Here is a 26,978-nt window from a genome sequence, read left to right as displayed (position 1 = left end):
TTATGAAGAAAATAATTTAATAAGATTCCCGCTGAAATTATATCATAATTGAACTGAGGTGTCTTTTACTTGATGAAAATCCATTTATCAAAATCAATAAGAACTAAAAGTTCAGATTTTCACGAAATTATATATTTTGGCAACACCGTGTCTTTATCAAAATCAATAAAATCAATCAAAAGTAGATTAAACGCATCCACCAGTTCTGGTGAAACTTGTGCTGTATCTGACATTAAATTTATTTTCAAAACTAGACTCAGTATTCTGCCATCAAATCCATAAAAACAAAAAAATGACAAGTTATAAGAGGTTTCTGCTTGTGAGTCTACGTGCAAAGTATAGGATTTTACTTTTGCGTAAGTAGAATGTAGTGTCCGCGTTTAATGTCTTAGGTTTTCGGCAAGGTTTAATTTCCTTGGTATTCCTGGTAGCTACGTCAGCGTCGCTTTTTCGACCGGTAAGCGACAAAGCAAAACAAAGCTAGAACTTCAAATAATGCAACTTTGTTTATTATTTTTAAACCACAAATGACTGAAATAATATTATAAGTGAGATAACATATTTTTTTTACAGTTGGCGTGTAGATTAGCGGTATCAACAATTTTTTCCCGTGACCTTGCATTCGTGCCATGCCTGACATTCAATATATCATCAAAAATAACCCTAGTATTCTGTGATCAGAACCATCAAAACAAAGAATGTCAATTTATAGTAGTAGGTTTGTTTTGGTGCAAGTGGATTGGAATTAACTCAGAAAGTTCTATCCCCTGCTTCTTGTCTGGAAAGAACTATAAAACCAGTAACAACCCAAAACAGCGTGCGTCCTGATGGAATTCCATATAAATTTAAAATTTTATTTGCTCGAACCTCAAATTACAAACCGCTGGTTCTACTCCAGTTCGCCTTTTGTGACGAACAAAGAACAATAGAAAAATCCGAAGTGCTAATAATTTTTAAATAAAAATGAAGGGGGCACTAGTAAATGTAGTATTGCTCAGCCGAAAAATTTTTGTTTATGGAATTTGTGTATTCCTTTCAGCAATTATTGTAAACTCTAAAGTCAATATATTGCCAATAGCAGGTCTACCCTTTACATTAGTTTTTGTGACAGTATGGTTATTCGCAATGTCTGCTACTTTTGTTGGGCTTCATAAACTACTGCAATACAAAGAACCCGTCGATTTTGAATGGCTCAATAAAATTTTCTTTGGACATTCATCTAAAGACAGATTTAAGCCTAACATAAAGGTAAATGAAGAAAATATTAGGCATCTAGTGGAAGATATTGATAGAAATTTTATTTCCAAATGGTATTCTAATATAAGTAAAGACATGAATTTCATAGAGGAAAGTAAAGTTTTCATAGAAGAAGTTTTAACCCGATTAATTGAAGTTCAACTTAGGGTTAATAACCAGTCTCTTGTTAATACACTATTGAACATTTACCTGAAACATTTAAAGGAATTCAAGAGAAGTTTAAAACGTAAAGAAAAGTATAAAATGGATATAAAAGAATTGTACCGGTAAGTCACATCTTACAATGTAAATATATCCATCATAAAGACCTTATTTGTCTTAGGTATTCACATATATGCAGCACAGCAAACAATAAACCACGGGAATTCTTTTTGCATCAGCTCACATTGGATCTCTTAAGACATTTTATAAATTCAGAATTGTGGAATTCTCTCCCTTGTCATATTCTAGTTTCAGTGTTGGCAAGAAAATTTACTTCATACTTATTACAAATATTTTCGAAACCAGATGTTTTAAATTATTTAATTTTAAACTCAGTTGTGTCATGCAGTGAGAGAGATAGTTTAAAATTGAATGAATATGGCCGTATTTCCATAATTAAGTACTTTGATGTGACTGACTCTCTTAACCATCAAAACCTGAATTTTGAATATAAAGATGAAGGCCATGGAAAACAAAAAGACATTATAAAACCTGAAGAGGTTAAGAAGGAAATTAAACAGGATAAAACACCAGTACAGTTAGAGAAAAACTATGAAATTGTTTTGAGAAGAAGAAAAGCAGTTGAAATGCTGGAAAAGGTTTTTTAGCATTTGTTCTTTTATTTTATAATTTAATGTAACTTCTAGCAGGATTATTTGCCAAAGGAGAGCTTTGCAAAAAAAACTGATCCTGTAAAAATATATGAACCAAAGGGTAGTACCAAAACTTGGAGAGATTCTAGAGACTTAGCTTGTGTTTCGCTGGGGCAAGATCCTCTTGATGCATTGCAGCTACAATCAGAAAGTGCAGTACCACAGAAGCACAGATTTTGTGAAGTTGGAGGTAGCCCTTGTTTTTATAATCTAATATATCAATTTTACCATCACAAAGTATTATACACTGTTAAAATGACTTCGTAATCATGGAGCATAATGTTTAAACAACTAATTCAAATTATTATAGTTAAAGCTGAAGAAGTTAGATCAGACTCGGCAGCTACTGCGGCTACTACTTTATTTAATGAAGTTATGCATATAACCTCCATGGGGGGTTTAAAAAGTTCCATTAAACCAATTCTTAGTAAGTAGGTAGTTTTTGCATGGGATAAATAGTAACAAACACGATGAAGTGTAAACATTTGTAATAATTTGCATGACTTTTAAAAAACAATTTCTTAAAGCTTAAATAAAAAATAAAGTTTGATAAAATCTACGTTTTATGCTTGAGGAATCTATTTTAATCAAGAAATAAACAATTCAGTGAAATAAATACTGTACTGAAATAAATTTTTGTAGGAAATGTTGTTGATAATAGTAATGACCAAAAAAAAACTATTGTATTATACTCATCACACGTACTACTGATACTAAATGAATTTAAGGGATTAAATTATTACATTTGGGTATATGTTTAGGTGATGCTACTGAACGCACTTTGCACAACATTAAAGATCTGCAAGAATCAACTGTACATAAAATTGGGGACTTTCAGGTAACTGACAATCAAGAATTACATTACATAAAGTACTTACACCATTTACCACTACACACTCTTCTCTATTCTTCTGTTCAGTGTTCTGTACCGCACATCCAGTCAAAGGTATGTTGCCATACATATTATAGAATAGTAGTAGTATAGGATATTTTTTCATAGATTAAAATATTGCTATTTACAAATAATTTGAAATTTTAATAACTTAATATGATGCAACTTTTGTTTTTAATAACCAGTTTGTTCAAACGAGAACTAGGATAAATATGCACATAAGCAAAACAATTTAACTTTTTTCATTCATTTTTTATTTTTATTTGGTATTTTCATACTAAGCATTTGTTATATTAAATGGACCTTAGTAAACTAGACCTGCGCAATTCGTTCCAATAAAAATAAATTGGGCATTCTATTTAAAATAAAATTATGATATCTGGCAACATTATTGTTAGCATTTTTAAATTCTGCATATTCAAAAACACCAAGGCATTAAATTTTATCGCTCCAGTCATCATATCATTAACTAGACCTTCAAAACTTTAAAACATTTTTTTTATCCAATGTTATTGGGCATTTCAATGTTCCACTCTAATAATAAAAATTTGCGGCTCCAATTTTAAACGGTCACTAATTTGGATTCCTTTTCAAACACTTAAAAAAAAATCTGATGACAATCTTAATGTCATATTTTGTTTCGGAATCTTAGTCTATGGTCATACACACCACAAAAACACGATTTTTAAACCAGAAACCCGATGGGTATGTAGCAAAAAAAAAAACACAACATGGCTAATACAGACACCTCATTTTTAAAACTAATAAAATGATTAATAAAATTTAACAATCTTCGAAAATTAACAAGTTAAAACTTTATAAATATATAGCAATTTTCCTGGGTCTGAACTTTTCCAATTATTAGAAACACCCAGTGCTAAAAACTATTCAAAACTAAAATTGCAGGATGAAGCAGCGGGCGTTGTTGAAGGCATTTTGGATTTTGGTCGTGCACGCTTTAAAAAGGGTTTACGTCTAACAGGCAAATATTTTCTTATAACTCTGAGTATAAGCCTTAACCACCGATGACCCTTTCAGGTTTGCAAGACAATATTGAAAATGCCAGAGCCACGTTCGCGCAAGTAACAAAAAACCCACTGACAAAATTGACGAGATCTGGATCACAGGAAAAGATGAGTTCCGCTGAAAGTGTTGAAGAATCTGTCTGGTTAAATCCACTGCAGCCAGACTCGCCTGTACTTGATTGTGTCATACAAGAGGTCAGTTTAGCAATATAGAAGCAGTTTATTATTTTACAGAATTTACAGCAACGCAAATGGTGACATGGCCAGGAATATGTATGCCCCCAAAAAATCATGATAAGACTCTTCGGACATTCCCACAATACATCCGCGAATTTGTTGCTGTTACCATATCAAAATATTAAAGAAAACATAAATATGAAGGTTATTAAACAATTCCAGCCAATCATGTAACATTGCTAGATATGTCACTCATCTCCAGCTTGTGCTGGTGAAAACTACTTTGAATGATTATTACAGTTATTCCACCAACTAAGAGGTGTAAAATAATTGTTGCTCTATATATAACCACTTATTTAATAATTTAAAACAGAACACCCATTTCTGTGGAAATTGCAAAGTTTCAGCTTTTGATCTGTTGAAAATTTTAGTTGTTAAGTAAAATGAAAAGCAATGTAAAGATTTGATATTTTATTGATTAACACCCAGGTTAAATACTTGTGGTTCTAAAGGTATATTTTCACAAGTTGAAGAATTGATGCGCCGCAGGCGGCATTGATATTTTCGTAGAACAGGTAATGATTTTCCTCACATGCGTCTACATTTCACCCACTACCCAGTTTGTGTTATTTTGTTCCCAAACAGCTATTTCCATACATTTAATTCGTTTTACCGAGAACATTTAGCGAGATTTGTCATATTTTGAGAAAATACTGCCATAAAAACTGCCGCATCCGAACTTATTCACGATGTGTCAGCGGCCATGTTGGTTGTTGAATGCTCCATGGACACTGGTTAAAAGCGAGATTTTAAATCTCACGTATGCGCTTGTTGAATGGACCTTTTCAAAAAAATTTTCATAGTTGCTTCATTAGTTCCTGTACTATCGACACAAGCAGGGCCCCTATATCTCTAGTAACTATATGCTACAATGCTCCGTAACCATTAAGAGCTTGGCAAGGCTAATTTGCATATAATTTCAATGAACAAATGATATGAAAATTATTTGAAAAGGTAGAACAGAACTGAATAAATCAACGAGATACGTCAAACGAAAATAAACTGAAAAGGGTGAAAATAAAAATGCTAAATCGCTACAATTCTCGCCCAGCAGTCACTAGTCTCTCATTTAAGCTGTATATAGTGCTCACACGTAACGGTATTGTTATTATTTTTAATAAACTCAAAAGGATCATTAAGTATTTCCTCTTAGGTCAAACAATGTAATCCGCGAACCAGCTTATATAAACCGCAGAGGTCAGAAAACTTTTCTATACCATCAATATCAACTGAGCAGCCTAAAGAAAATAACAGTCCCGATTTGGAATATGAAGACACCGCTGATTTGGCTTCAAGTATTGCAAAATTAAGGTCATTATTGCAACAAAGGTCTTCTGAATCAAGTCTGTCCACACCAGCTGTGAGTCCTATGTATGTAAATAAATGAACCAATTAAGTTTACGAAACCTATTGGCAACTTTTTTATTTTCAGGCCAGATGAATACGCCCAAAGAGCAGTGGAGTCAGAAAATACTTCCGATATAGAAGCGTCGGAAGTGGATGGTGTAATGCCTAGTTTTTACAAGTTTTGTACAAAAACAGCCTCAGGAGTTCTAACTAATACCATTAACACAATAAAAACTGCGCTTCCGGGCAACAACAATGGACTTAATTCTAGCACCGAGAGGTGGATATTCAAATCTGAATTAATTGTAAGTATGTAAGCATTAATTTCTCAAGGAAAATTGTTCTGTCCGAAAACCTTGTAAAGTTTAGGTACTTTAAATAAAACCCAATTTTAAAGTGATTGTGATACCAGAATAACCTGTCTTCCTCTCAGTAAAAAAATGCCATAGCTTACAACCAAATTTCGAAATGTACAGCACTTGGTCAATGGAAAAAATTGATCCAAGTAGTAAAGATTTTTCCAAGACAAAGGAAAAAGATATAATTTGGATTAATTAACAAAAATCCAGTAAACATTATGATTGTAATTGTAAAAGAGATATCTATAAGGTGCTCCAGGTAATTGAACAAAAGATGGTGTATAAATACATTAAAATTGAAGAAATAATAAATTTATGCATACTTAAATTAAATTACATTGCAAGTAGACAAACTGTTTATAAGCAAACACAGTACATATTCTACCAACCTACTAACAAAACTAACTAAACAAAAGTCAGTCAAAGTACTGGGGTGCTTTTTTTTCAGGAGTCCGGACTACTTTTAAGAATGAAGAAACTTTTGACTGAAAGAAAAGAGTATTGCACATTGGACAAAGAAATAGATACAGCTTGTGAAGCCTTAGATTCTGTTGACTTTTTTCAACAGAGTCCGGTTTTATCCAGTCTTCAATTTGATGGTGAGATCTTTTAATTTTCAGTTTATTATAGCTAATTCTTTTTTTTCAGATGAATTGGAAGATTTGGAGCTGAAAATTCCAATCATAAAAACAATCATGGATATTTGGTGCGAGTTGTTAGCCAACACAACATCGCCTTTAATACAAGAACCTATAGTCAAAGCTTTATTGTTATTGTTTGGTAGTCCCTTAGAAAAAGTTATTGGCTTAAAAATTGCGGCTATGCTGGGATTACTTGTTAGCAATTTAAATAGTATTCCTGATCAGACAAATACAAAGACACTGTCGATGGACTTTGATGAGTATATTACTATATTGTCAAATGCATGCCCAGGTATAGTGAACATTGAATTTATCTATTATATATATTTATATATCTTTGGTTTAAAACGTGCGTCGACGTTGTCGGATATTTAGCCTCCATTGTCGTTGCTCCTCCCATTGACCATCGTCTAAGTTTCTCGAGCTCATCGCTTTGCGAAATTTGCGTGCCATGTTTTTTTTGGACGCCCTCTTTTTTTTTTTCGATGGTGGTGTGGCGGAACCAGATAAGTTGTTTTCTTTCGATATCAGTTATGATTGTCTCGAAGTCCTATTGGTTCCCAAATAGTTTCATTTTTAATTCTTTCAGTTCCTGATTTTCTTGCTGATCTTCTAAGTGCATCCATTTCGGTTTATTCGGTTATTCTTTTATGTTTTTCGGTCATTTTCTAAGTTTCCGAACCATACTTCAAGTTAGAGGATTTCGACCAGCCATTTAATTGCTTTTCATGCCTGTATCATTCTTATTTTTATTTTTTTTGTCATCTGAACCCGTTTTGTCCAATGTAACCCCTAGGTATTTGTGCTCTTCACAGGTTTCTATTTCTTCTAAGTTTTCATAGGTTTCTTTTAGTTTGCGTGCCATATCTTCTTTATCCCCTGCTATTACTGCCTGATTGTCTGCAAACTGTAGGCTAAATATCGTTCTATCTGTTAGGTATTCCCATTCCCGAACATTTTTGTTTCCATTTTAGTAAGGCTTCTTTAACATACATTTTAAAAAGCGTTGGTGATATACAGCACCCCTAACTGTTACCCTTTGTTACGCAGAAACCTCTGGACTGTTTACTTCTTGTTTTTATTTTTGAAATCGAGTTATTATAAAGGTTTTTTATAGCATTTATTAGAGTTTGATTAATGGAGGTGCCTTGCAATACTTCCCAGAATATAAAAGTGGGTATGTTATCATAAGCTTTCGAGCGATCAATGAATAAGATATGTGTTCCTAAAGTAACTGCAGACCTTTTCTCTATTATTTGTTTCATACAGAATATGTTGTCAGTGCATGATCTTCCAGCTCTAAATCCACCTTGGTCTTCTTCTTCTATGAACTCTGCCTCGTAGATCTCCTAATATCCTTCCATATAATCTGCTAATTGAACCCTGTAAATGTAACGTAAATAACATTCCGCTTGCCACTTGCCATTGACTAGGAACTTGCTGACCATTCAGACACTTGTTAAAGATCTGTGTTAACGCTGTCATTAGTTTCGCAGTACCACTTTTTAATAATTCTGAGTATATTCCCTCTGGTCCACACAACTGCTGTTCTTACTGTTTCTTCTATTTGTACTTCGGCTTCAATGTTAACTGGCATCTCCTGAATAAATTATCTTCTTGTTTCTGTCAATAGTTCTTTGTAGTGCTGTATCTACTGTTATTCTGATATATCCTGAAAGGATACCTTTTTAGTGCTTGATGATCTGACTATTAATGAATCGCCATGCTTCTGCATGCATCTTCTTCCGCCAAGATGTCTGTTTATTTCCTGATATTTTGCTATCCCACATCTCATTGTTTTGGTGATTTATTTAATTTCGCGTTTCTCCCTTAGCTCAGTTATATACTTCTTGGTCTTCTGTGGATTTAGAACATTGAATTTTACTTATACAAAATGTGTTTGATCTTGTAATTATTTTAGATTCAGTCAAGACGATCCTCGGATCCGAGGTATTGCAGAACGCGCTGAGCTTATTTGTTTCATCAATACAAGAACAGGATATTAATCAAGACATCGTCCTTCAGATTATTGAACTAATTTCAATGAAACTTATAGAAGAAAATACACAAGTGTCTCCGCCAGTGTCTGCTTAAAACTCCACATTTTTCGTTATGTTGTTATTTAATTTGTTGATACTAAAAACTTATTATGATGTGATGTAAATGTTAATAAATTAATTAAAGGCAACAACAGTGTCCACTATCAATCAATATTCTAAGTAGTAACTAATAGGTGTCAAGTCCTCCGTCAAAAATCATTCCTCTAAATGCATATTGCTACATTATGAAAAAATTTTGTGTCTCGAGATTTCCTTAGGTCAGAAAATAGTCACCATAACAAAATCAACCCGCAGAAGAATTCATTTGTTAGATGTTGTAAATTCAAAATTAATTTGAAATTTCTAAATGGCGCTAACAGGCCAATGTTTGTATCAACCAGTATATTAAAAACAAAATACAGAAAGTCAAAAATAGTCCTAAAAATATGATATTCATATTCAATCAGCACCTTTTGTATATATAAAGTCACTTGGAACAACCAAAACATTGTTTCTTCCAACTGATACTAAATATTGCTTGATAATGTTTTCACGATTCATTCCCTGCTTAAATATTATCAGATTAGTTTCTGACATTATAGATGAACATACTCTTCCATTATAAAACTTAAATTCTACTTCATCCAAAAATGATTCATATATGATTACAGAATTTGAATCATTGACAATACTATATTTATCAAAATATGCAGTGAAATTATAAAAATTTTTAACGCCTTCAACCTGAATCATGCCATAAAAATTTGGCACATCCTGCAAGTTATCCATAAGCTTAAAACAATGTTTGAGAGATTCCACAGTAGCCTCTTGGGTGAAACTATCCCCAAAAATGTCAAATTCATCAGATAAAGTGTTTTTTATACTAGTGCCTAGTCCATATATTTCCGTGGTTTCATAACCAACTAAGTCCCCTTCGGTTAAAACTCTTTGTAACCAATCTGTACTTATGATGTCATAATTATTTCTGTGCTTTGTCAATTCTTTAATTTTTTGATTATAGGCTGGTGCCAACACAATATCTACTGTACTATCTAACTTATAAGTTATGGTGCCACCAGCCCTACGGATTAATGCTTCAATATCTTCCTTACTCATTTTGTCATCTCCATTTTGAACATAGATTCTGTAGTTTTCCAACAAATCTGATATTTTTCTGGAATCAGTAAAAGTTGGTATGTCTACTTTTTTTCTTTTTATAGTTCTTTGTTTAGTCTGCGTTATGTCTTCTAACTCGATATACCTTTTATTTAATTTTATCACGGCCTGGTTTTTATTACACAATTGGAGCAGTTCATTAATATCCAAACAATCTTGCACTGGCTTATCATCCCTAATTTTTAAAACTCTCGGAAAACGAAAACTGTATGGTGTTTTATATGCATTATCATTTGACCTAACTAACTCGCTAGCTCGAACAACAAATATTAATGATTTTTCTGGTTCAATCAAATAATTTGGAACCTCCTTACCAAATATCAAATTAGGTCCATGGGTGTTATCAAATAACTTGCCTTCGGTTCTCAATTTTCTATTCAAAAACTCCAACTCCTCATCACTTAACCCACTACTAACTTTCCCAAAAGATATGAAAAGAGGCATTCCCAAGTCAGTATTTCCAGATCTGATGCCAACAATAAAGGAATTTAATTGATTTGATGTGCTGGATGCATAAACTCCGCCCATCAGAATTAAATCTAGATCATTCATGGTATCTTGAAAATATTCCAACTTCATTTTAAACCAACCACTTACACGATCACTGTATCGGTAAAGTGAGTTTGGATCTTTTACTATAATTCCTTCTTCTTGTTTTTCTACTGCTGAGTTCAACTCATTAACTATTTCTTGGTAAGTACTTACTTCTCTTATTTGACTTAACATTACTGTACCAAGTATTAATGTTTTGAATATTTTCTTCAAAATTGATACTCTTTGCTTTAAAGGCTTATTGGTAAGAACATTCTCATTAAGCAGGATTATATCATATATGCAAAAACATGGCTGATATTTTCCTCCTATTTTGAGCTTCTTAACATCGAAGGTCATTCCTTTTGAACCAAATGTCTTTGTGTATCTATTCCACAGCATCATTTCTCCATCTAAAATTACCTTTTTGACAAATGGTTGGAAAAGATCCTTAAGCTTTGGCGTGAACATACCTGAAAGTAACATAAATTTTAATGATTTTTTTAAAGTTAGATACAGCTTTCTTATTACTGATTCTAATTGTGATTGATATATTGTTTTTAAAAACTAACTTAAAACAAGACCCTATTACTATTTACAAATCTAGATTCCTTCTGCGTTGGTTGGTGATGAATTAATCTTGCTGACATTTCGCTAGTCGTCCTTTTGGCTTCTTCAGAGCTTAACTGAACAGATTTATACACAGCCTAAGAATCTTTGCAAATTATGATATACTTATTATATTCTCAAAATGAGTAATGTGTAAATTGTGTAATTATATGATAAAATTTGACCTTTTCACTAAAATAGACTATTGAAGTCTTGCAAAGTAAGGGGAAGTTTGCAAAAGTAAAGGAGAAAACCTAAAGCATAGAACATACCATCATCATGTGTTGAACCATACGTGGCTGTATAATCAAATCCATTTCGAGAAAAATATTTGAAACAATTGTTTTCCATGTGCAGCTGAAAGCGCTCTCCATCAAATTTATTTTCCACATAGTACAGTTTGTTTTCTTGAAAATCTTTTATAAACGAAGCTCCATCAACTCGTTTTGATAACATGGGCCTAAATGCTTCGAATATTTCAATATCTAACTCATGAAGATTCACATTTTGATCATATAGAACTGCGCATACCTTCTTTAGGCTACTGTTACTGCAAAAATAGGCTGCTCCATCTCTGTGGTAATTATTTAAAATTTTATTAGCATGAATCCCTAATTTTAAATCCTTTAGTACTATTCTTATTATCCATTTGGTGTCTTCTGCAGAACACTTCCGAAACAAACGTATTAATATATCTTCTGCCTCCATTTCATTCCTTCTATTCACTAATCGATCCAAATTAGAGTTCAGTTCATCAATTGTTAATATGGTTTTACAGTTTGATAAATATTTTCTTATTACTGAGTAAACGACATCACCAAAATCACTTGCCTGTCCAGACATCAAGTATGATTTTAATAGGATATTTTTGTCATTACCAGAAGGTAATGCTAACATTTTAACTAAAACTTTCGCAACTCTGGACTCTTTCATGTTGTAACTTTGACGTTCTCTGTCCAATTTTGGTACAACTAAACGCAAAACTAAAAAAATTTGTTCTCGATCCAACGTTTCGCGACATTTCTCAAAAAACTGTTTAATGGTAAGGGCTTTTTCGGCACCTACATTTGCTTTTACAGCTTCGAAAAAATGACAAAGATCTTTAAAATCCATTAGAACATCTTTCCACCCTTTGCGGAAGCAAATATGCAAAAAACACGTCTAAAGTCCGATTTTCCCGTTGAAAAAAATTACTCTAATTTGATGCCGCGACCTGCGGTCTTTTCTGTTACTACAAATAGTTGTATGAGAATTTAAGGGCCTATGCACCTTCGTTATTTAGCTTCCAAATTAATTGGAAGTCTTTAAACAGCGTTTTTTTAATGGACCGTTAAATGTTCTCTTCTATTTATTTTTAGGTTAAACTTAAAAAATACGAAACATAATGTAAACAGTCGTTTATTTTTTGCCTGATTTATGCCGGATCACTTATTTATTGGAAAAATTGAATAACGCACCAAGGTAATGGTTCTTGTGAACAGAGATTATTTTATTATTTTCGAACAACCTAAGAAGCCAGATTTCAAGAATTCTAGGTTGTACGAAACATACATTTAGATTACTTTAGAGATAGCTCATTAATAAGGAAATTAGTTTGGATATTATGGAAATTATACTTTGCTTCCCCAATGCGTTTATATTAAATGTGCTTTTTTGGGTTCAGAAATTCCGAAATGATTGCTTTTAAATAAAATATCCCAAGCAGAAATTGACAAAAAGTGAAAATGGCGCTAATAATCATTATTGTCTTTGGTTTGGAAAGTACAAATCTTCTTTTTTTCAATTCTTCTTCTAGCAATAATTAACGATACTTGCATATGAGAAGTTTTAGTTTGTCTCTGGTACATTTCTTGTTTTTTTAACATTATCGATTACATGTTGGTGCCAAAGTTTCACTGCGACATGGATCTGATTGTAAAGGCAGCTTAAGCCGGAACTGACAACCGCAGCGCTAATGGGAAGTAACCTACGCAGGTAACTTTTGTTGACTGTTCTTGATCTCCGTCACAGTATAGCTTGTAAACAAAATAAAAATAGATTTGTCAAATTCGTTTTTCCTAAGCCAGCAAAAAGTTAGGAAAGGCGAGAAAATAATTTGTTATATAAATCCAGAAAGTGAAAATCGGTTTTCTATATTATGGATGTGGTGCAATCAAGTTACATTCCAACCGCAGATCCTCGGCTGATAGATCAAATCGTTTACGAATTAAAGTCTCAAGGCATTTTTGATCAATTTCGTAAAGAATGCATTGCCGATGTAGACACGAAACCAGCTTATCAAAATTTGAGGCAAAGAGTAGAAGGAAATGTTATAAAATTTTTACGTCAACAGAGATGGAGTCAAGACATAAACAAAAATCAACTTCGCGAACAATTACGGAAAAATATTTCCGAGTAAGTTGAGACTCTTCTCTTCTTTGATGTTAAGTTTTTATTATATTTTGTTAAAATTCTAGGTCTGGATATTTGGAGACAGGTGTCGAGCGCATTGTAGATCAAGTTGTCAACCCTAAGATAAATTCTGTTTTTCTACCTAAAGTTGAAGATGTTGTTTATAGATTTCTTGGTCTTCAGAAACCAAATCGAGAATCCAAAAAGGAAATCAAAGTTACTGTTATGGATTTGTTACCCAATGACTTGGAAGCTGTTTCTCCTGAGTCTGAACATGGTGCCAATTAAAAATATATATATAAATTTTTTATTTGTCTATTCATATGTAACTTCAGACCTTTCATCTGAACAAAAGGAGGATGCTGCGGAACTTAATGAAAAGTCTAATAATTCGGATATCAAAATGGACGAAGATGTAAGCCCTGCATTTGAGCCATTAAATAGTCCAACTGCATATTCTCCCAGAGATGAAAATTCGGTGGAGTCCCATCTATCTTGCATTTCAGGTATTAAAAAGTAAACTTGTTCTTCTATACATTATGTTTATTAGTTTATTTGTTTGCACACACATTTGTTTGCTTTATATTTAGCAAGTCGTGATTCCATTAATAGTAATATGGGTAGATCATCAAATCAGATTGACACTTCACAGAATAGTACAGAGAGTCAATCTTCACTAACATTTGATGATAATTCAAAAATGGAAGTTTGTGAAAGTGTTGAAGATGAATCAACAAAGATAGCTGTCCCTAATAAAGACGACATTGATGGCAGAGATGCTAAAAATATATCTGATATTTGTGAGGAAGTTGAAGTTTTAATGGATGGAAAATTCACAAAAACTGATGAAAAGTCCAAGTTTGAAGTTAAAGCTATAAGTAACAAGGAAAGGCAAGAAGAAATGGAAAGAAAAAGTAGTAGCAAGTACAGAGGTTACAAAACAAGTTCCAAACACAGCAACAGTTCATCTAAAGATAAGAATAAAAATACTTCGAAACCAAAAAAGCTCAGGGAGGATTTGAAGGATGGAAAAGATAAAGATCGAAGTAAAGATAAAGAGAAGGCAAAAGATAAATCACAGAGGGACAGAGAAGGAAAAGACAAAGAAAGTAAGGATAAAAGTGAAAAAGACAAAAGTAGAATTTATGTTAGTAGTAGACATAAGGAAAAATCACATTCATCAAGGAAAGATGGTGAAAACCAAGGGAAAACCTCCAGTACCTCAAATAAAGGCAAGAAGGTTTCAATTAAAGAGTTGGAAAGCGGTGACAAAAATTCATTATCTAGAAGTAATGATTCAAATTTGAAAATTAGTGAAGGATCTGCAAGTGATAAAGATAAGAATGGTAAAAATAAAAACTCATCCTCGAGAGATAAGAACTTGTCTTCTAAAGAAAAAACCAAGGAAAAAATGACAACAAAAGAAAGAGACACCAAATCTAAGGAGTCAATCAAGAAAGATAAAGATGGTTCAAGTAAAAGCAAAGACATATTAAATATGGAACAGAATAGAATTGACAAAAGTAAATCCAGCAAGGATAAAACATCTTCAAAAGATAGGGAACTAGGAAAAGATAAAGTTAAAGATAATGATACTAGATCTACAGAGAAAATAAAAGATAAATGTAAGGAAAGTAAGTCAACAGATGGTAAAGTTAAAAACAGTGAAAAGTCTAGGAAAATTGTAAAAGAGAAGTCATCATCGGGCACTAACCATAAAAATTCACCATCTAAAAAAGACAAAGACAAGAAGCCAAAAGATGATCATTACAGCTCCAAAGAAAAGAAGAATGACAGACGATCAACTGATAGAGATTCAAATGATGGTTCAGGAAAAATGGGCAGAAATAGTTCATTTGCTGAAAGTAATAGTACAACTTACAAAGCAGATAGTAAAAATTCTTCATTGTTTCTTAGTAGTGGAAGTGGAGATTCAAGTAATTCTGACCAAGTTGAGGCAGTGTCAAGTAGCAGTAAACATGTTTACAATAAGGTAAGTGACAAGAAGTTTTAGTTTATTTCCATATCAAAATAAATTTTTTAGGTTGAGCCTGTAAAGTACTTTAAGCCAAAATTTGCATCAAACATACGTGAAGCAATGCATTTAATGAAAATTCGTAAACAGTTGGCAGAATTAGAAAGAACTAATCAACTGGCTTTGCTAACAATCAATCAAAGCAATATCTCTAGTGATAAGCCAGATGACAAGATCGAAGGACCAGGTGAGGCCTTTTTCAACTATTATCTTTAATGTTTGATGAAAAGCAAAGTAGTGAGGAGGAAGTGATAAAAAAAACCTATTTTCCAGTGGCAATATCTCCTGATCCTATTGCTTCCTCAAGCCCCATGGGTACAAAATATTCAATAGAAATTACACAATGGACTATAAACTTTACTTAGAGTAATTGTACATAAGTTTATTAAAAAGTTCATAATATGATAAGCTCAAACCAGCAACCTAATTCAGACAAGAATATTTTCTCAATCGTCGAATTTAAACCAGTCATTTTGTTTTGTTTTGAATATATCTAAATACAATAAATACAATAAATTCAATTAGGAATCCATGATGTCACAGAAGAAGTAGTTTTAGCCAAGGCAAATGATTTGTGACCAAGCTTCTGGGGGCTAAGTGGGTTTTTATTTACTTGCGGCTGCTTTTTGCTTTTGGTTGTGGCATTGAATATATTAATTATATATTCATTCATTCATTTCGTTAGGAATAAATGTTTAGTAATTAAAAAAAGTAAGATAGCTTTCCCCGCAATTAATCAGTTGTCATTTTATTTGTTTGTTTTGGCATTTGAGGGTGCCTGAAAATTCCATTCAATTCAAACCTAGCCATTGGTGACGTCGATACTTTGAATAACATTGACCACATCAGAGAAATAATCAGTGATATAAACTCGCCTTATGTTCTCACTACATATATGTAGCGAAAATTATTTGCGGTTATAGTGGGGTTATACAGAGCAGAGTCAATGTTTAGGAAAAGTTTTATCTGCCAACTTGGAGTGGAACAAGTGCAACTACTTTGAATTTTAATTCTGTTAAGCATTTTATGTACAAACTCTTTTTGTGTATGTTCTTAAAAGATTGAAGTATGCAGGAATCAAACATTCAGTGTCCAGAATAAGATTAACGGTATGAAATAATTTTCCTAAATCCTCTTGTTGAACTTTTTAATAAGTTTATTTAAAACAAGAGTGTTCTAAAAACATCTTATAGTCTGGCTATTGGGCCACCAATCGCTGTCTAGCCAAGGTTATTTGCCTAGTTTTGGCTAGTTTGTTATTAATCCAACGCAACAAACTAAGCAATGTTTGGCTTTACTTTATAGAAACCCACATCAATAATTGTATTTTGCTTTCAACACTTCCTACCTACAGCCAAGAGGTTGAATCAGAATGTATATTAATTGGTTGTTAGTTATTAAATATTGATGCAAATATGGATTTCAGTTTTTTTTTATTACACATGTAATTTATGAAATAAACTTTCTATTTCTTGTAAGGAAAATTTCTGTTTTTTACACTTGTAAAACATAAAGTGTGTGTTACTGTATAAAAAAAGATGCAAAATTTGTAGATGATATGGAACTTAACCAAGATATAAAAGAAGTTGGCAACGAACCACTATTACAAAGTACAGAATTGACTAAAGAACGCTGGGAGGAGTTAGAGGCTAGACTAGCTTTAGAAATGTCCAATGTAATATCCAGTGTTTATGAAGCTGAAGGAGAAGAAGATAACCAAGTGTATGACACAGTAGTAGTAAGTCCAAAGAAAATGCATAAGGGATCCGAAACCAAGCACTTGTGTTCTCTGGAAGATGACAAAAATAATTCTTTTGCATTAACTGACGACACGAGCGAGATGGTTGTTAACATTAAAACAATCTCAATAGATGGCACCTCAGTAGAAGGAAAGGAGAATGGTGGTAGCGCTAAAGTGCACATCAGCAATGCAGATGATATAAAAGATTTTAAGGAAAATTTGTCCTCCAAATGTGATGTAAATAGTAAGATTTTGTTTGTAAAGATTGATAAAATTGGTGAAGCCTCTATCATATCTGATTCTCAACTTGAAGATCATGAAGAGATGGAAAGGAAGATTTTAATGGCAGCTAAAGATTTTATAAGTCTATCTAATGGACATAATAATGGTCAATTGCTTGTAAAAAATTCAAATGAAATCAGAAAATGGGAGGATGATGATAGTCCATGTTTGTACTTTAAACCAAGTATTGCGTCCCAGAAACAATTGCAGAAGTTGAATGGATTAATAACAAAATTAGAGAAATCAATTCAGGAAGAATCATTAAAGATTCAGAATAATATACCTAGAATTAGAAGGGTAAGTGTGAAGTGAATATTGCAAAATACAATTGCAATTATTTATAAACATATAGAGAAAAACAAGATAGAGAATAAAGATCCCAGGAACACTAAAAAGTACAATTTATATACATTCATTGCTATTAATGTTATAAAAAGCAGACACTTAAATTAGTAAAAAGGTGAATAAGCAGTAAAAACTTTTTTGCCCAGTTAATTATAAGTAGCCGTTCTTTACAACCAATGTACAGATCACTCTGAACATCATCACTGCTGTAACATTCTGACCAATGCTCTTTCCAATTTTCCTTCTTTTACTTTACTTTCCTAAGTAATTTTGTAATCTTTTGTGTTACTGAGGAAAAAAGTAGTAATACTAGTAAAAGACAATTATTTACACACTTAAGTTTAAAATATGGATTAGAAAAAAGAGTCTTCTTTTTGAGAAATATGTTGAGATTTACTATTCAACAGATTAGTTTTTCTTGTAATCGTCTATTTTCCTTAGGGTGACAGGAAGAGAAAGACAGAAAATATTACAAATAACAACAAACTGAACAATGCTCTTAATTTAGGTAATTATGTATACTAATTTGTTTATAACAATTGTTTTAAAAAAGTATGTTTTAGATGTTAAAAGAAGACGCTTTAATTCTATAGAAGTTAAAAAGCATAAATTGAATGAACGTCAAAATGGTGAGACTTTATTTCAATTTGTTCCATTAGGTTAATACTAAACAGTTAGTTTTTGGCCCATAAAAAAATAATTGGTCAAAAAATTCAAGTTTTCTTCATATTCACAAAATGGGCTTCCTATCATGTGTGTCATTTTTTACTTTACTCATATTTCTGATTTTTGGTTAGGTTAGTAGATTTGTTTATATTAACATATTTTTTTAATCACACACAGGACTGACTTTTCTTGTAGATGGAACACAGGATCATAAATTTTGTTTACCATTAAGTCCCGATGATAGTGACATAGACATTAAGAAAGAGGAACCAGTCACTGTCAAAACCAAAAAGGGATACAGAAGAAGTAAGTATTTTTTTTTAATACTTTCGTGGTTTTGAAATTTACATTAAATGTTAATTTCTTCTCTCATGCAGCTTTCGATAACAAAAGATATAATAATGAAGATCTTTACAAACCGAGACCCATTCTAACACGCACTAGAAGAGGCCAAGGTGCAAGAAATGATAGTTCATAAATTTACTTGTATATAAGAATAAAATATTTATATTTTTTATAAATGTTAATAAAGTAAAAGATTATGCTTTTGTATTTTTTTCCTAATCTCATCCTTTAGTGAGGCTTGAACACAGTGATATAACAAAGAAATAAAATGTAATGGAAAAGTAAAACTTCATTCGAGAATTTGCGCAGTCAGAATAAGGTAGGGTTTTATAGAACAATTTGGTACCTGTTTTTTTTTTAATTGTTTAGTTTTATACTATTGAGTAGTTTGTATTTTTGTTTTTTTTTTTTACTTTCATCTGCTATTAGATAATATAGGAGTTATTATCAATACGGTAAAATTGTTGCACTTCAGGCAGCATTTGGCTGTATGTAACAATTACAACAGAGACAAGATCTACACAACCTACATAAAACGATTAAGAAATTTACTGGCACGGTCAGAAAACGAGTCCTACCTCCTTATAGACAATAATGGGAAGGGTACATTAAAAACTTGTTTGATCACAGAACAACGATTCTGAAAGAAGAGGTAAAACGTGCAACATTTGGACTCTATAACAGCATTATTCAAAAGAATATACATAACGGGGATCATACCAATGGAATGGCTAGAATCGACCTTTGTTCCAATACCCAAAAAAGGATTCTTGAAAGTTATACACCGCAGAGTATTTCAGAAACTCGAAGATAACTTTGGATACCCAGTTCAGTTTTAGAAACAGATACAGTACTCGGGGCGCATTATTTGCGTACAATATCTTCATACAACGCTGTTTCGATGTCAATCAGGAAGTTTACGCCTGCTTCATAGATTACAACAAGGTGTTTGATAAAGTTAGTATAAGTGCTAAAGTAGAAAAACTTGGACTCGCGAGACATCAGGATCCTTGTCAACCTTTGCTTTTATCAGAAGGCAACAGTACGAGTGCAAGAAATGATGACTGACCTTGTAGAAGTCAAACGGGGTGTAAGGCAAGGCGTGTCCTCTCGCCGCTTTTATTCAACATCTACTCTGAAGAAACATTCACCAGACCCCTTGAATGCGATTCGGGAGGTATTAGAGTAAATAGCAAGATAATTAATAACTTGCGCTAACTGCTAAATAAAGTTGTCACTGCCAGTCGACACCTTGGCTTGACGCTCCACACAAAGAAGACGAAGTACATGGTCATAAGAAAAAACAACGCCCTGCAAGAACACCTTTACGTAGACGGAAAACAATTAGAGCAACCCATTTGGGGCAGCACACACAACATTTTTGCATCGTGTGTACGCCACGAATATGTCAAACAGTACATGTGTCACTTAGTATTTGTTGTGCAGCAAAGACGCAGAACTTAAATTTGCTAAGAAATTTTGCATAACAAAAATTATAAGTATTGTCAAAGCCATGACCAGGTCCGTAGTTCCCGCAGGTATAGCTCTCAATAAAAAGTCGCTTTACAAAACTAACTTTATTGGCTACTCAACTAAAGGGACCTGAAACGAGACGGATCTTTTAGGGTAGGCGTCGGGGCCCATGGAAGAGACGACTATACAGGGTTGTTGGGGGCCTGAGGGCGGACCAGCTAATATTGACGGGAGTCCGATGGCAAGCTAGGGGCCAAATGAATCAAACTGTACCCGCCTTCCGAGGTTGTTATCATGGATCGTTTGGATGCGGCTTCTTTAAATAGCCGAAAACGTTGACTAAGTGTTTGTATGGCAACGCAGGACCTAGTTAATAATTATCCGCTCGTTTATAATACACCAAATATAATTATAAATCCTGTTTGATATTTCTAGTCAACTGTGTGCTGTACATTCGTTTTTCGTACATTATTATTTAAAGGTTTTTTTTTTTCGGTTGATTTATAAGTTATAGTTAGAGATGTGTCAATCGCGATTGATTCGGTCACTTTGATCCAATCTCTGCATAGGATCGAACGACCGAATCCCGCTTGTTCGTAACGATTCGATCACCTTGTCCGCTATCGCTGCCGCTCTGACCGGTCTGAAGTGACCGAATACAGGTTTAAGATTTAATTGCATGACCGAGACAGACCACGAAAAAGGAATGGAAGTATTGTTATAATTATTCTATAGTATTGAATTGCGAGATCGATCCGTAGATTTGCTTATATGTTGAATTAATATGGAATGAAATATCTATACACAGGTATTTAATTTAAACAACTTAATATATTACTGGTGCAGCCCAATACGTAGCACCTATTTTAATAAAATCATGATATAATAAAAAGCACAACACAGCTAAATATTATACTAACTAAAACAGCAAACAGAACATATAGACATAATAATTCAACTGAATCTGAATCGGTCGTTCGGACTGTTCGGATTCAGTGACTATCGCCGCTTATGGTGGCAACAAAAGTATTAAAATGAACGAACGATTGATTGAAATGATTCGGTCCTTTTCGAAATCGGTCACTGATTGATTCCGTCTTCATAAAATGAACGATTACCACAACACTAGTTATAGGCTGAATGGTAGGGGAGACAAAAAACTGAAATATGTTTTATGGCAAAATCAATTTTTTTCTATATCTTCTTATAGTATCTTCCATCTCAATCTAACAATGTTGTAATGATTCTAGTAGAAAACTTCGCAAAATTTGTAGCCTTTCGGACAAATCGTGATTTAGAAATAGAAACTGACGCATTCACAATAGGTTGGCGAGCGACTGAAAATAGGATTATATTAATAAAACTTATATTATGACCGTAACTATTTGGAACTTCAACGTGTCTTGCTAAGTTTATGAAATCTAGTAATATTTTATTACGAGTATAGAGAACACCAAGTTATGTCCCACATTAATCGTACTTGTAGTTACACGCAGTATATATCTCAATATCAGAATAATTTTGTGGCACATGAGCAGTTCCGATTGTTAGCGTCACAGACAGAATTTGAATTAATGAATGAATGAACGGCATATGTTTCTTCTGGGGTAATATTTTCTTCTACGCCTTTCAAAGTTTTTTTCAAATATTTCGATTTGTTAACAACAGAATTAAGTAAATATTATTGGCTCCTAACTGAGAGACCCACAACCGATAACTATTTCAAAAATATTTAGTTGGAATTTCCTTTTTCTATCAATAAGAAGCATAGCAATAAATGCATTTTAGTCAGCTTAACTTTCTGTGTAGATTTTTAGTAATTTATTAAAACATCTGCAAAGTGATTTTGAAAGACGAGGTGCCGAAATATAGTATAGATAATTAGACGGACATTACACGGAATTATACGAAGCACCTGCTCCGAAGAGATCATTCCAACCTCTTCAAAATTTGGTATTTTTGAACTCTCCTGTTTTCTTCTTTTTTAAAATATGTGGCCAAAATAGTGCAAGGATAACACTACCAAGTGATCTCTCTCATATATTTCTGTTACAATTTACTAATAAAATTCCCGGTTTTGGTTATGTTATGATCTTGTATCTAACCTTATTCCTGAATTGTTTGTGTTTCGATTTAGCGCGCGATCTTATTTTCTCATTGCAAAATGAGTCTTCACACAGATTTGGATGAAGCCCATTCTCTTTTGAATTGTAATAGAATTACTGACCGTAAAAAGGCACTGGAAAAAATTATGGACCTTTTAAATAATGATCAAATAGTCAGTGATATTAATAAAGGAAATCCATTTACTTGGAGTGCTTTACTAGAATCCACCCAACATTGTATGAGAAAGGTATTGCTTTCTTTTTGATTTTATATGCAGGATAAGACTCTGGGATTGCATGTTTTTAGGAATGTGATAGGATTGCGGAAAACAGTGTTAAAAAGGGCTCATCAAAAACAACAGAAAAAAGTTTTCAATTATGTTGTGAACTTTTTGCTCTAATTGTGAAATTGAGTATTAAACAAGGTATGCAATTTCATTTCAGTTTCATTTTGTCTATCCTTATTTCTCTTTTCAGCAAATGAAAATATTAATATATCAAAGTTGATTAGATATATTGATGGTAGCTTAAAGGAGAAGCGAATGCAAATATATAAAAATTGTTTTGTATCAACATTGAAAGATTATATTTTATCTGATTCGAAATGTCTTGATTATTTTGATGCAGAAGATTTTGTTTGTAAGTTAACTTTCATTGAATGCTTTCTTGACAAATTATGTTGGCTACTTTCTTCAAAAAAAGAAAACAATTTGCAAAACCCATTTTATTGTCCATAGTTTTGATTAGTTAACAGTTGCATTTAATTAAGTGAATAGATTGAATTCAATAGCCATCTTTATTTTTTATGTTTACAGTGTTGTTTAGTTTGTTTAAAACATTATTTCAAGAGATTAGCAATGAACAATTTGACTATATCACAATCTGTAGATGTTTGGTTTTATTAATAAATAAGGGGCCATTGTCTGGTTTGCCATCGTCATATTTACGAGAACAATTTCCATTTATATCAAAATTATGTCAATCAGTGAGTCATAATTCTCCTCGGTCTCAACAAGAACACGCTGTGGAATTACTGTTAGATTTTTGTAATCATGTAAGTCTGAAATTCTGTAAATTTTGTTTATGAGTTAAGGTAAATGTTCATTTATTTTTTGCAGACTGTAGAAGACAACCGTATGTCTTGTATAAAGTTAGGGGAAGATGTATTAGCAAGCCTTGTTGATTTATATGATGTTAGTAGGCATGATTCACAATTGAAAGTAAGCTAGATGTTGAATTTTAGATGATTTGGAATAAATTTTCTGTTTTTTTAGGTAAATTTTATAGAATTCTGCCTTCTACAACTTATAATACACAACCCCAATGGTGTTACTGAAGAACATTCTTATGCTTATGCTCATAACTGGCACAACTGGAAGGCCTGCATTAGAAGTATATATTTCATATTGAATAAGGAAATATCAGATTTTTTAAGAAATTGTGTTAAGAACACCCTATTTTTTATACCTCAAGGAAATGGAAAAACCATTATATTAGACAGTTTTGTTTCCTTGTTTGTTGAAGTTGCAAACCAGGTATGCCAACCTCTGAAGAAATAAATTGAAAGGGTGTTTTTGTAATTATTTGTTATATTCAGTGTCCCACCAATAAATTTTGTTTTCAAATTAAAGGGCATAGATACCCCAGATATTTATATAATTGATTCTTTGCTATATTTTATACAACCACTGAGGTCTTTTATAAATGTGAGATCTGTAGTTTTTCTAACAAAAAAGAAATACTTGTCCCATCTCTCAATTCTCATTTCGGTTTTGTCTATAATAAGGCATTGAATGTTCCTTTAATTATATAACAAGTATAGTAAATATGAGTCAACGGTTTTCATAATTGTATGCAAGTTTTTTGAAATGAAAAGTGTGTTGATATATGAATGAGAGAACAAAAAGTCCCACAAATCACTTATTACTTCTTTTGATTTGAAGTTAGGTAATAAGAGAGGTGATATTACATACACCATCTTTATAAACAAAAAACCATGTTAAGAATTGAATTTTAATAAAATCTAAATCAATATCTCTCAAGAGAACAAGCTTGGTTAAATAGTCAGACATGGACAAAAAACAAGAACATTTTAGTAATAATGTCTACCTTTTATCCTGCAGAAGTTGTTACTAAACACTACCCTCAGTATTTCCACAATATTTTATTGTTCTATCTATTTTCGTTTTCAACATCAAGAATAAAAACCTTATTTTGCCGCCTAATGGGTGATTTTTGAACAAACATTTATAAACAACTACACAAGTATTACAACAAACTAGCCTCTATTTTAAACAAGGAATCACCCCCTTAACTTTTTCGCATTTGTTTTGAAACACCCTGGTTATTAAATGATAATTCAGGTTTATGGTTGTCCAAATGTTGTCCATAAATTTGGAACCAAATTATACCAAATGCCAGAATTGAAAAACTGCTATTTTTTTTAGATAATTAAGGACCATGATCTAGCCAATTGCTCTAGTTTGGTTAGCCCAGAAACATCACAGTTGCACAAAAGGAAAAAAGTTGAAGCCAGTCTAGACTCCTTCATACAAGAAATTCAGGAGACCAAAAGTTGGGTTTGGTGAGTTTGTTTAATATTATGTTCATGCTGGCAAAGTTACTAATAAATCAACAAAGTATTTTTGAGTGTGCAAGTTGTCACTGTAGCAGTTAGTAGCCAGACTTCACTGCTGTATGTGACTATGCTTTTAATGATCGTATTGTGTATTGGGTGTTTGTTTCGTCTCATGAATTTTTGGTCCCACAAGAAGGTGTTCAGCATAGTAATGGCCTTTCTACCTTGATTATTTCGTTCTTTGATGGCGTAGTCTAACGTCCCACTGCTGGATATGTTTATTCCCAAGTATTTGTCGGTTTCGCAGCTTTTGATAGCCTGACCGTCCTCTAACAGGAGGTCGCGTTGTGCTCCACCGATGCACATATACCTTTGTCTTTGGTAAATTTACTTCCAACCCCCATTTCTTCTATTCTTCGATTAGTTTTCGCGTCATGTATTCTATGTCATCGTAGTCTTGCTCCATTATGACTTGGTCATCTGCGAAGCTTTGGGTGTATATGTTTGTATTGTTAAGGATACAGAACACCCTTGTTTGAGTCCCTTGTTGGGCGTAAATCCATTGGGCATTTTTTGGCTGACCTTAACTAATGTGGCTGTTTCTATATAGTTCTTTCACTGATCTTATTATGTTGACGCTTAGGTTTGTCTGGTCTAATGCCTCCCAAAGTTTTGTTAGCGGTATGCTATCGTATGCCTTCTTCAGATCCACGAACAGGAGATGTATCTCCTTATTGAAGGCTGTCATTTTCTCGATAAGCTGGGCGACGCAAAATAGATGATCAACGACTGATCTTCCCGTGCGAAAGCCCGCTTGTTCTTCTGCTTCACTGTTTGCGTATTCGCGTTCTATTTTGGCCTTTAATATTTAACCGTAAATCCGACCGATTGAGCTCGTCACTGCAATACCTCGATAGTTGTCGCAGTTTCCCTTGTTGCCCTTTTTGTGGATAGGGGTAAGGAAGGATAATTTCCATTCTTCTGGGATATCTCCGCCTTTGATACAATTTTCAAAGAGCTTTGCTAGATCTTCATACAGTTTGTGCGTTCCATGTTTGATTAATTCTGCGGGAACATTACTTGAGCAAATTATGGTCGCTGCCACATGTTGCACTTCTAAGCACTCTAACGTCATACGTCCTCATCGATGTAGTTTGTCGGACAATCGTATAATCTATGATTGATCGTAGATTTCTTGACTTTTGTTCCCATGTATACCTATGGATCATTGGGTGCTTGAAGAATCCATTCTTTATTCTAAGTTCGTTTTGTTCGCACAGTTGGATTAATCTGCGGCCGTTGTCGTTTGTCACATTCTCGCCGAATCTACCCACCACTTTATCGCCTAGTTTGGATACGGTTCTTCCGTTCCGTTCCGCTGTTCGAAGAACTCGTCTTTTTTGTTCACTGGGGCATCGTCGTTGTTCATTTTGATAGTGCGTTTACTCATGGCTTCCCATGATGTTATAAATCTTCTCAACTTTTTTGCAACCAGAATAGACACTCCTTGTTGTGCTCTCTTGTCTTTGGCCACGCCACTATAGAAATGATCGTAGTGTCGCAGATTTTTGGAGCCTTGTCCTTTCTTCTTAGTTTCCGTTACTACTGCCACCTGTATTTCTAGCCTCTGGAGTTCTTAAATTACTTCGTTTGTTTTGTTGGAGATTCCTTGGACATTCCATGTACCAAAATTGATCGTCGTAAGGGTTTCCGTCCTTTCCGAGGCTGTCGATTGGGTTTTTTAACAGACTTAAGTTTTTACAAGTAACGGGGAGTTGGCCCGATGTCTCAACCCCCTACCAGGAGGACCAGGTGGTTTGTGCTCAAGGTTGTCTTCCTCTAGCCTTTGATGAACCATCATCCCACTACAAGCCAGTAGTTTCTTCGCCGTATCCTGACAGGAGCCCTTACATCCGGGCCAGATGAACCCTGTTTTTTTAACGAGGTTGTTACTCCTCCCCTCCTCCTTGCCCAGAAGTGCAATGGAACCCCAGGCTTGGGATTGGCATAGCGGAGTTGTCGTATAAATAACAATGGTAAATAGGGCCAG

General features: G+C 33.3%; 4 protein-coding genes across 11 annotated transcripts in view; 3 read left to right on the top strand and 1 right to left on the bottom strand.

The window, feature by feature from the left end:
* The first annotated feature begins 228 nt into the window (after window positions 1–228).
* On the top strand, window positions 229–9,035 carry LOC132704092 (uncharacterized). Of its 7 annotated transcripts, none has more exons than XM_060673853.1 (13): window positions 229–356; window positions 574–1,523; window positions 1,580–2,057; window positions 2,106–2,301; window positions 2,422–2,538; window positions 2,873–3,057; window positions 3,910–3,985; window positions 4,042–4,223; window positions 5,419–5,636; window positions 5,698–5,917; window positions 6,420–6,570; window positions 6,620–6,904; window positions 8,534–9,034. In XM_060673853.1, exons 2-13 carry the CDS (start codon window positions 964–966, stop codon window positions 8,704–8,706), a joined length of 2,841 nt encoding a protein of 946 aa, XP_060529836.1. In that variant the 5' UTR covers window positions 229–356; window positions 574–963; the 3' UTR covers window positions 8,707–9,034. The 7 variants fall into 7 exon arrangements, with proteins under 7 accessions (XP_060529836.1, XP_060529835.1, XP_060529837.1 ...); XM_060673852.1 differs by lacking the exon at window positions 229–356 and adding an exon at window positions 397–457; XM_060673854.1 differs by lacking the exon at window positions 229–356 and having other exon boundaries at window positions 453–1,523; window positions 2,109–2,301; window positions 8,534–9,035.
* Window positions 9,036–9,093: 58 nt separating this feature from the next.
* Window positions 9,094–12,762, bottom strand: LOC132704094 (DNA ligase 4). Its single transcript, XM_060673859.1, has 2 exons — window positions 11,240–12,762; window positions 9,094–10,831 (listed from the first exon to the last, which is right to left on the bottom strand). Exons 1-2 carry the CDS (start codon window positions 12,078–12,080, stop codon window positions 9,111–9,113), a joined length of 2,562 nt encoding a protein of 853 aa, XP_060529842.1. The 5' UTR covers window positions 12,081–12,762; the 3' UTR covers window positions 9,094–9,110.
* A 200-nt stretch (window positions 12,763–12,962) lies between these two features.
* LOC132704091 (biorientation of chromosomes in cell division protein 1-like 1) lies at window positions 12,963–18,963 on the top strand. 2 transcript variants are annotated; one of them, XM_060673850.1, is made up of 10 exons: window positions 12,963–13,361; window positions 13,424–13,635; window positions 13,694–13,864; window positions 13,949–15,351; window positions 15,403–15,580; window positions 16,947–17,713; window positions 18,203–18,269; window positions 18,325–18,390; window positions 18,623–18,733; window positions 18,805–18,963. In XM_060673850.1, exons 1-10 carry the CDS (start codon window positions 13,105–13,107, stop codon window positions 18,903–18,905), a joined length of 3,333 nt encoding a protein of 1,110 aa, XP_060529833.1. In that variant the 5' UTR covers window positions 12,963–13,104; the 3' UTR covers window positions 18,906–18,963. The 2 variants fall into 2 exon arrangements, with proteins under 2 accessions (XP_060529833.1, XP_060529832.1); XM_060673849.1 differs by having other exon boundaries at window positions 18,605–18,733.
* A 2,028-nt stretch (window positions 18,964–20,991) lies between these two features.
* Window positions 20,992–26,978, top strand: part of LOC132702796 (serine-protein kinase ATM) — a 28,066-nt gene continuing 22,079 nt past the window's right edge. Inside the window, exons 1-8 of the mRNA XM_060671580.1 lie at window positions 20,992–21,852; window positions 22,383–22,598; window positions 22,658–22,775; window positions 22,828–22,989; window positions 23,166–23,404; window positions 23,469–23,570; window positions 23,625–23,885; window positions 24,798–24,934. Of these exons, the coding sequence (XP_060527563.1) occupies window positions 22,410–22,598; window positions 22,658–22,775; window positions 22,828–22,989; window positions 23,166–23,404; window positions 23,469–23,570; window positions 23,625–23,885; window positions 24,798–24,934 (1,208 nt within the window). The 5' untranslated portion in view covers window positions 20,992–21,852; window positions 22,383–22,409. The remainder of the gene's footprint in view (window positions 21,853–22,382; window positions 22,599–22,657; window positions 22,776–22,827; window positions 22,990–23,165; window positions 23,405–23,468; window positions 23,571–23,624; window positions 23,886–24,797; window positions 24,935–26,978) is intronic.

This window comes from Cylas formicarius, unplaced genomic scaffold (genome assembly GCF_029955315.1).
Source record: "Cylas formicarius isolate icCylForm1 unplaced genomic scaffold, icCylForm1.1 PGA_scaffold_6__28_contigs__length_40554024, whole genome shotgun sequence".
Classification (NCBI taxonomy): Eukaryota; Metazoa; Arthropoda; class Insecta; order Coleoptera; family Brentidae; genus Cylas; species Cylas formicarius.
This window is presented reverse-complemented; position numbering and strand designations above follow the sequence as displayed.

Excerpts from the sequence above, each read along its gene's own strand:
- LOC132704092 (XM_060673853.1), top strand. The coding sequence starts at position 964 with ATGAAGGGGGCACTAGTAAATGTAGTATTGCTCAGCCGAAAAATTTTT. Across the intron at positions 6,571-6,619 it reads ATCCAGTCTTCAATTTGATG|ATGAATTGGAAGATTTGGAG; the intron begins GTGAGATCTTTT and ends CTTTTTTTTCAG. Across the intron at positions 6,905-8,533 it reads ATTGTCAAATGCATGCCCAG|ATTCAGTCAAGACGATCCTC; the intron begins GTATAGTGAACA and ends TAATTATTTTAG.
- LOC132704094 (XM_060673859.1), bottom strand. The coding sequence starts at position 12,080 with ATGGATTTTAAAGATCTTTGTCATTTTTTCGAAGCTGTAAAAGCAAAT. Across the intron at positions 10,832-11,239 it reads TGGTTCAACACATGATGATG|GTATGTTCACGCCAAAGCTT; the intron begins GTATGTTCTATG and ends TGTTACTTTCAG.
- LOC132704091 (XM_060673849.1), top strand. The coding sequence starts at position 13,105 with ATGGATGTGGTGCAATCAAGTTACATTCCAACCGCAGATCCTCGGCTG. Across the intron at positions 13,865-13,948 it reads CCATCTATCTTGCATTTCAG|CAAGTCGTGATTCCATTAAT; the intron begins GTATTAAAAAGT and ends CTTTATATTTAG. Across the intron at positions 18,734-18,804 it reads CAAAAAGGGATACAGAAGAA|CTTTCGATAACAAAAGATAT; the intron begins GTAAGTATTTTT and ends TCTCTCATGCAG.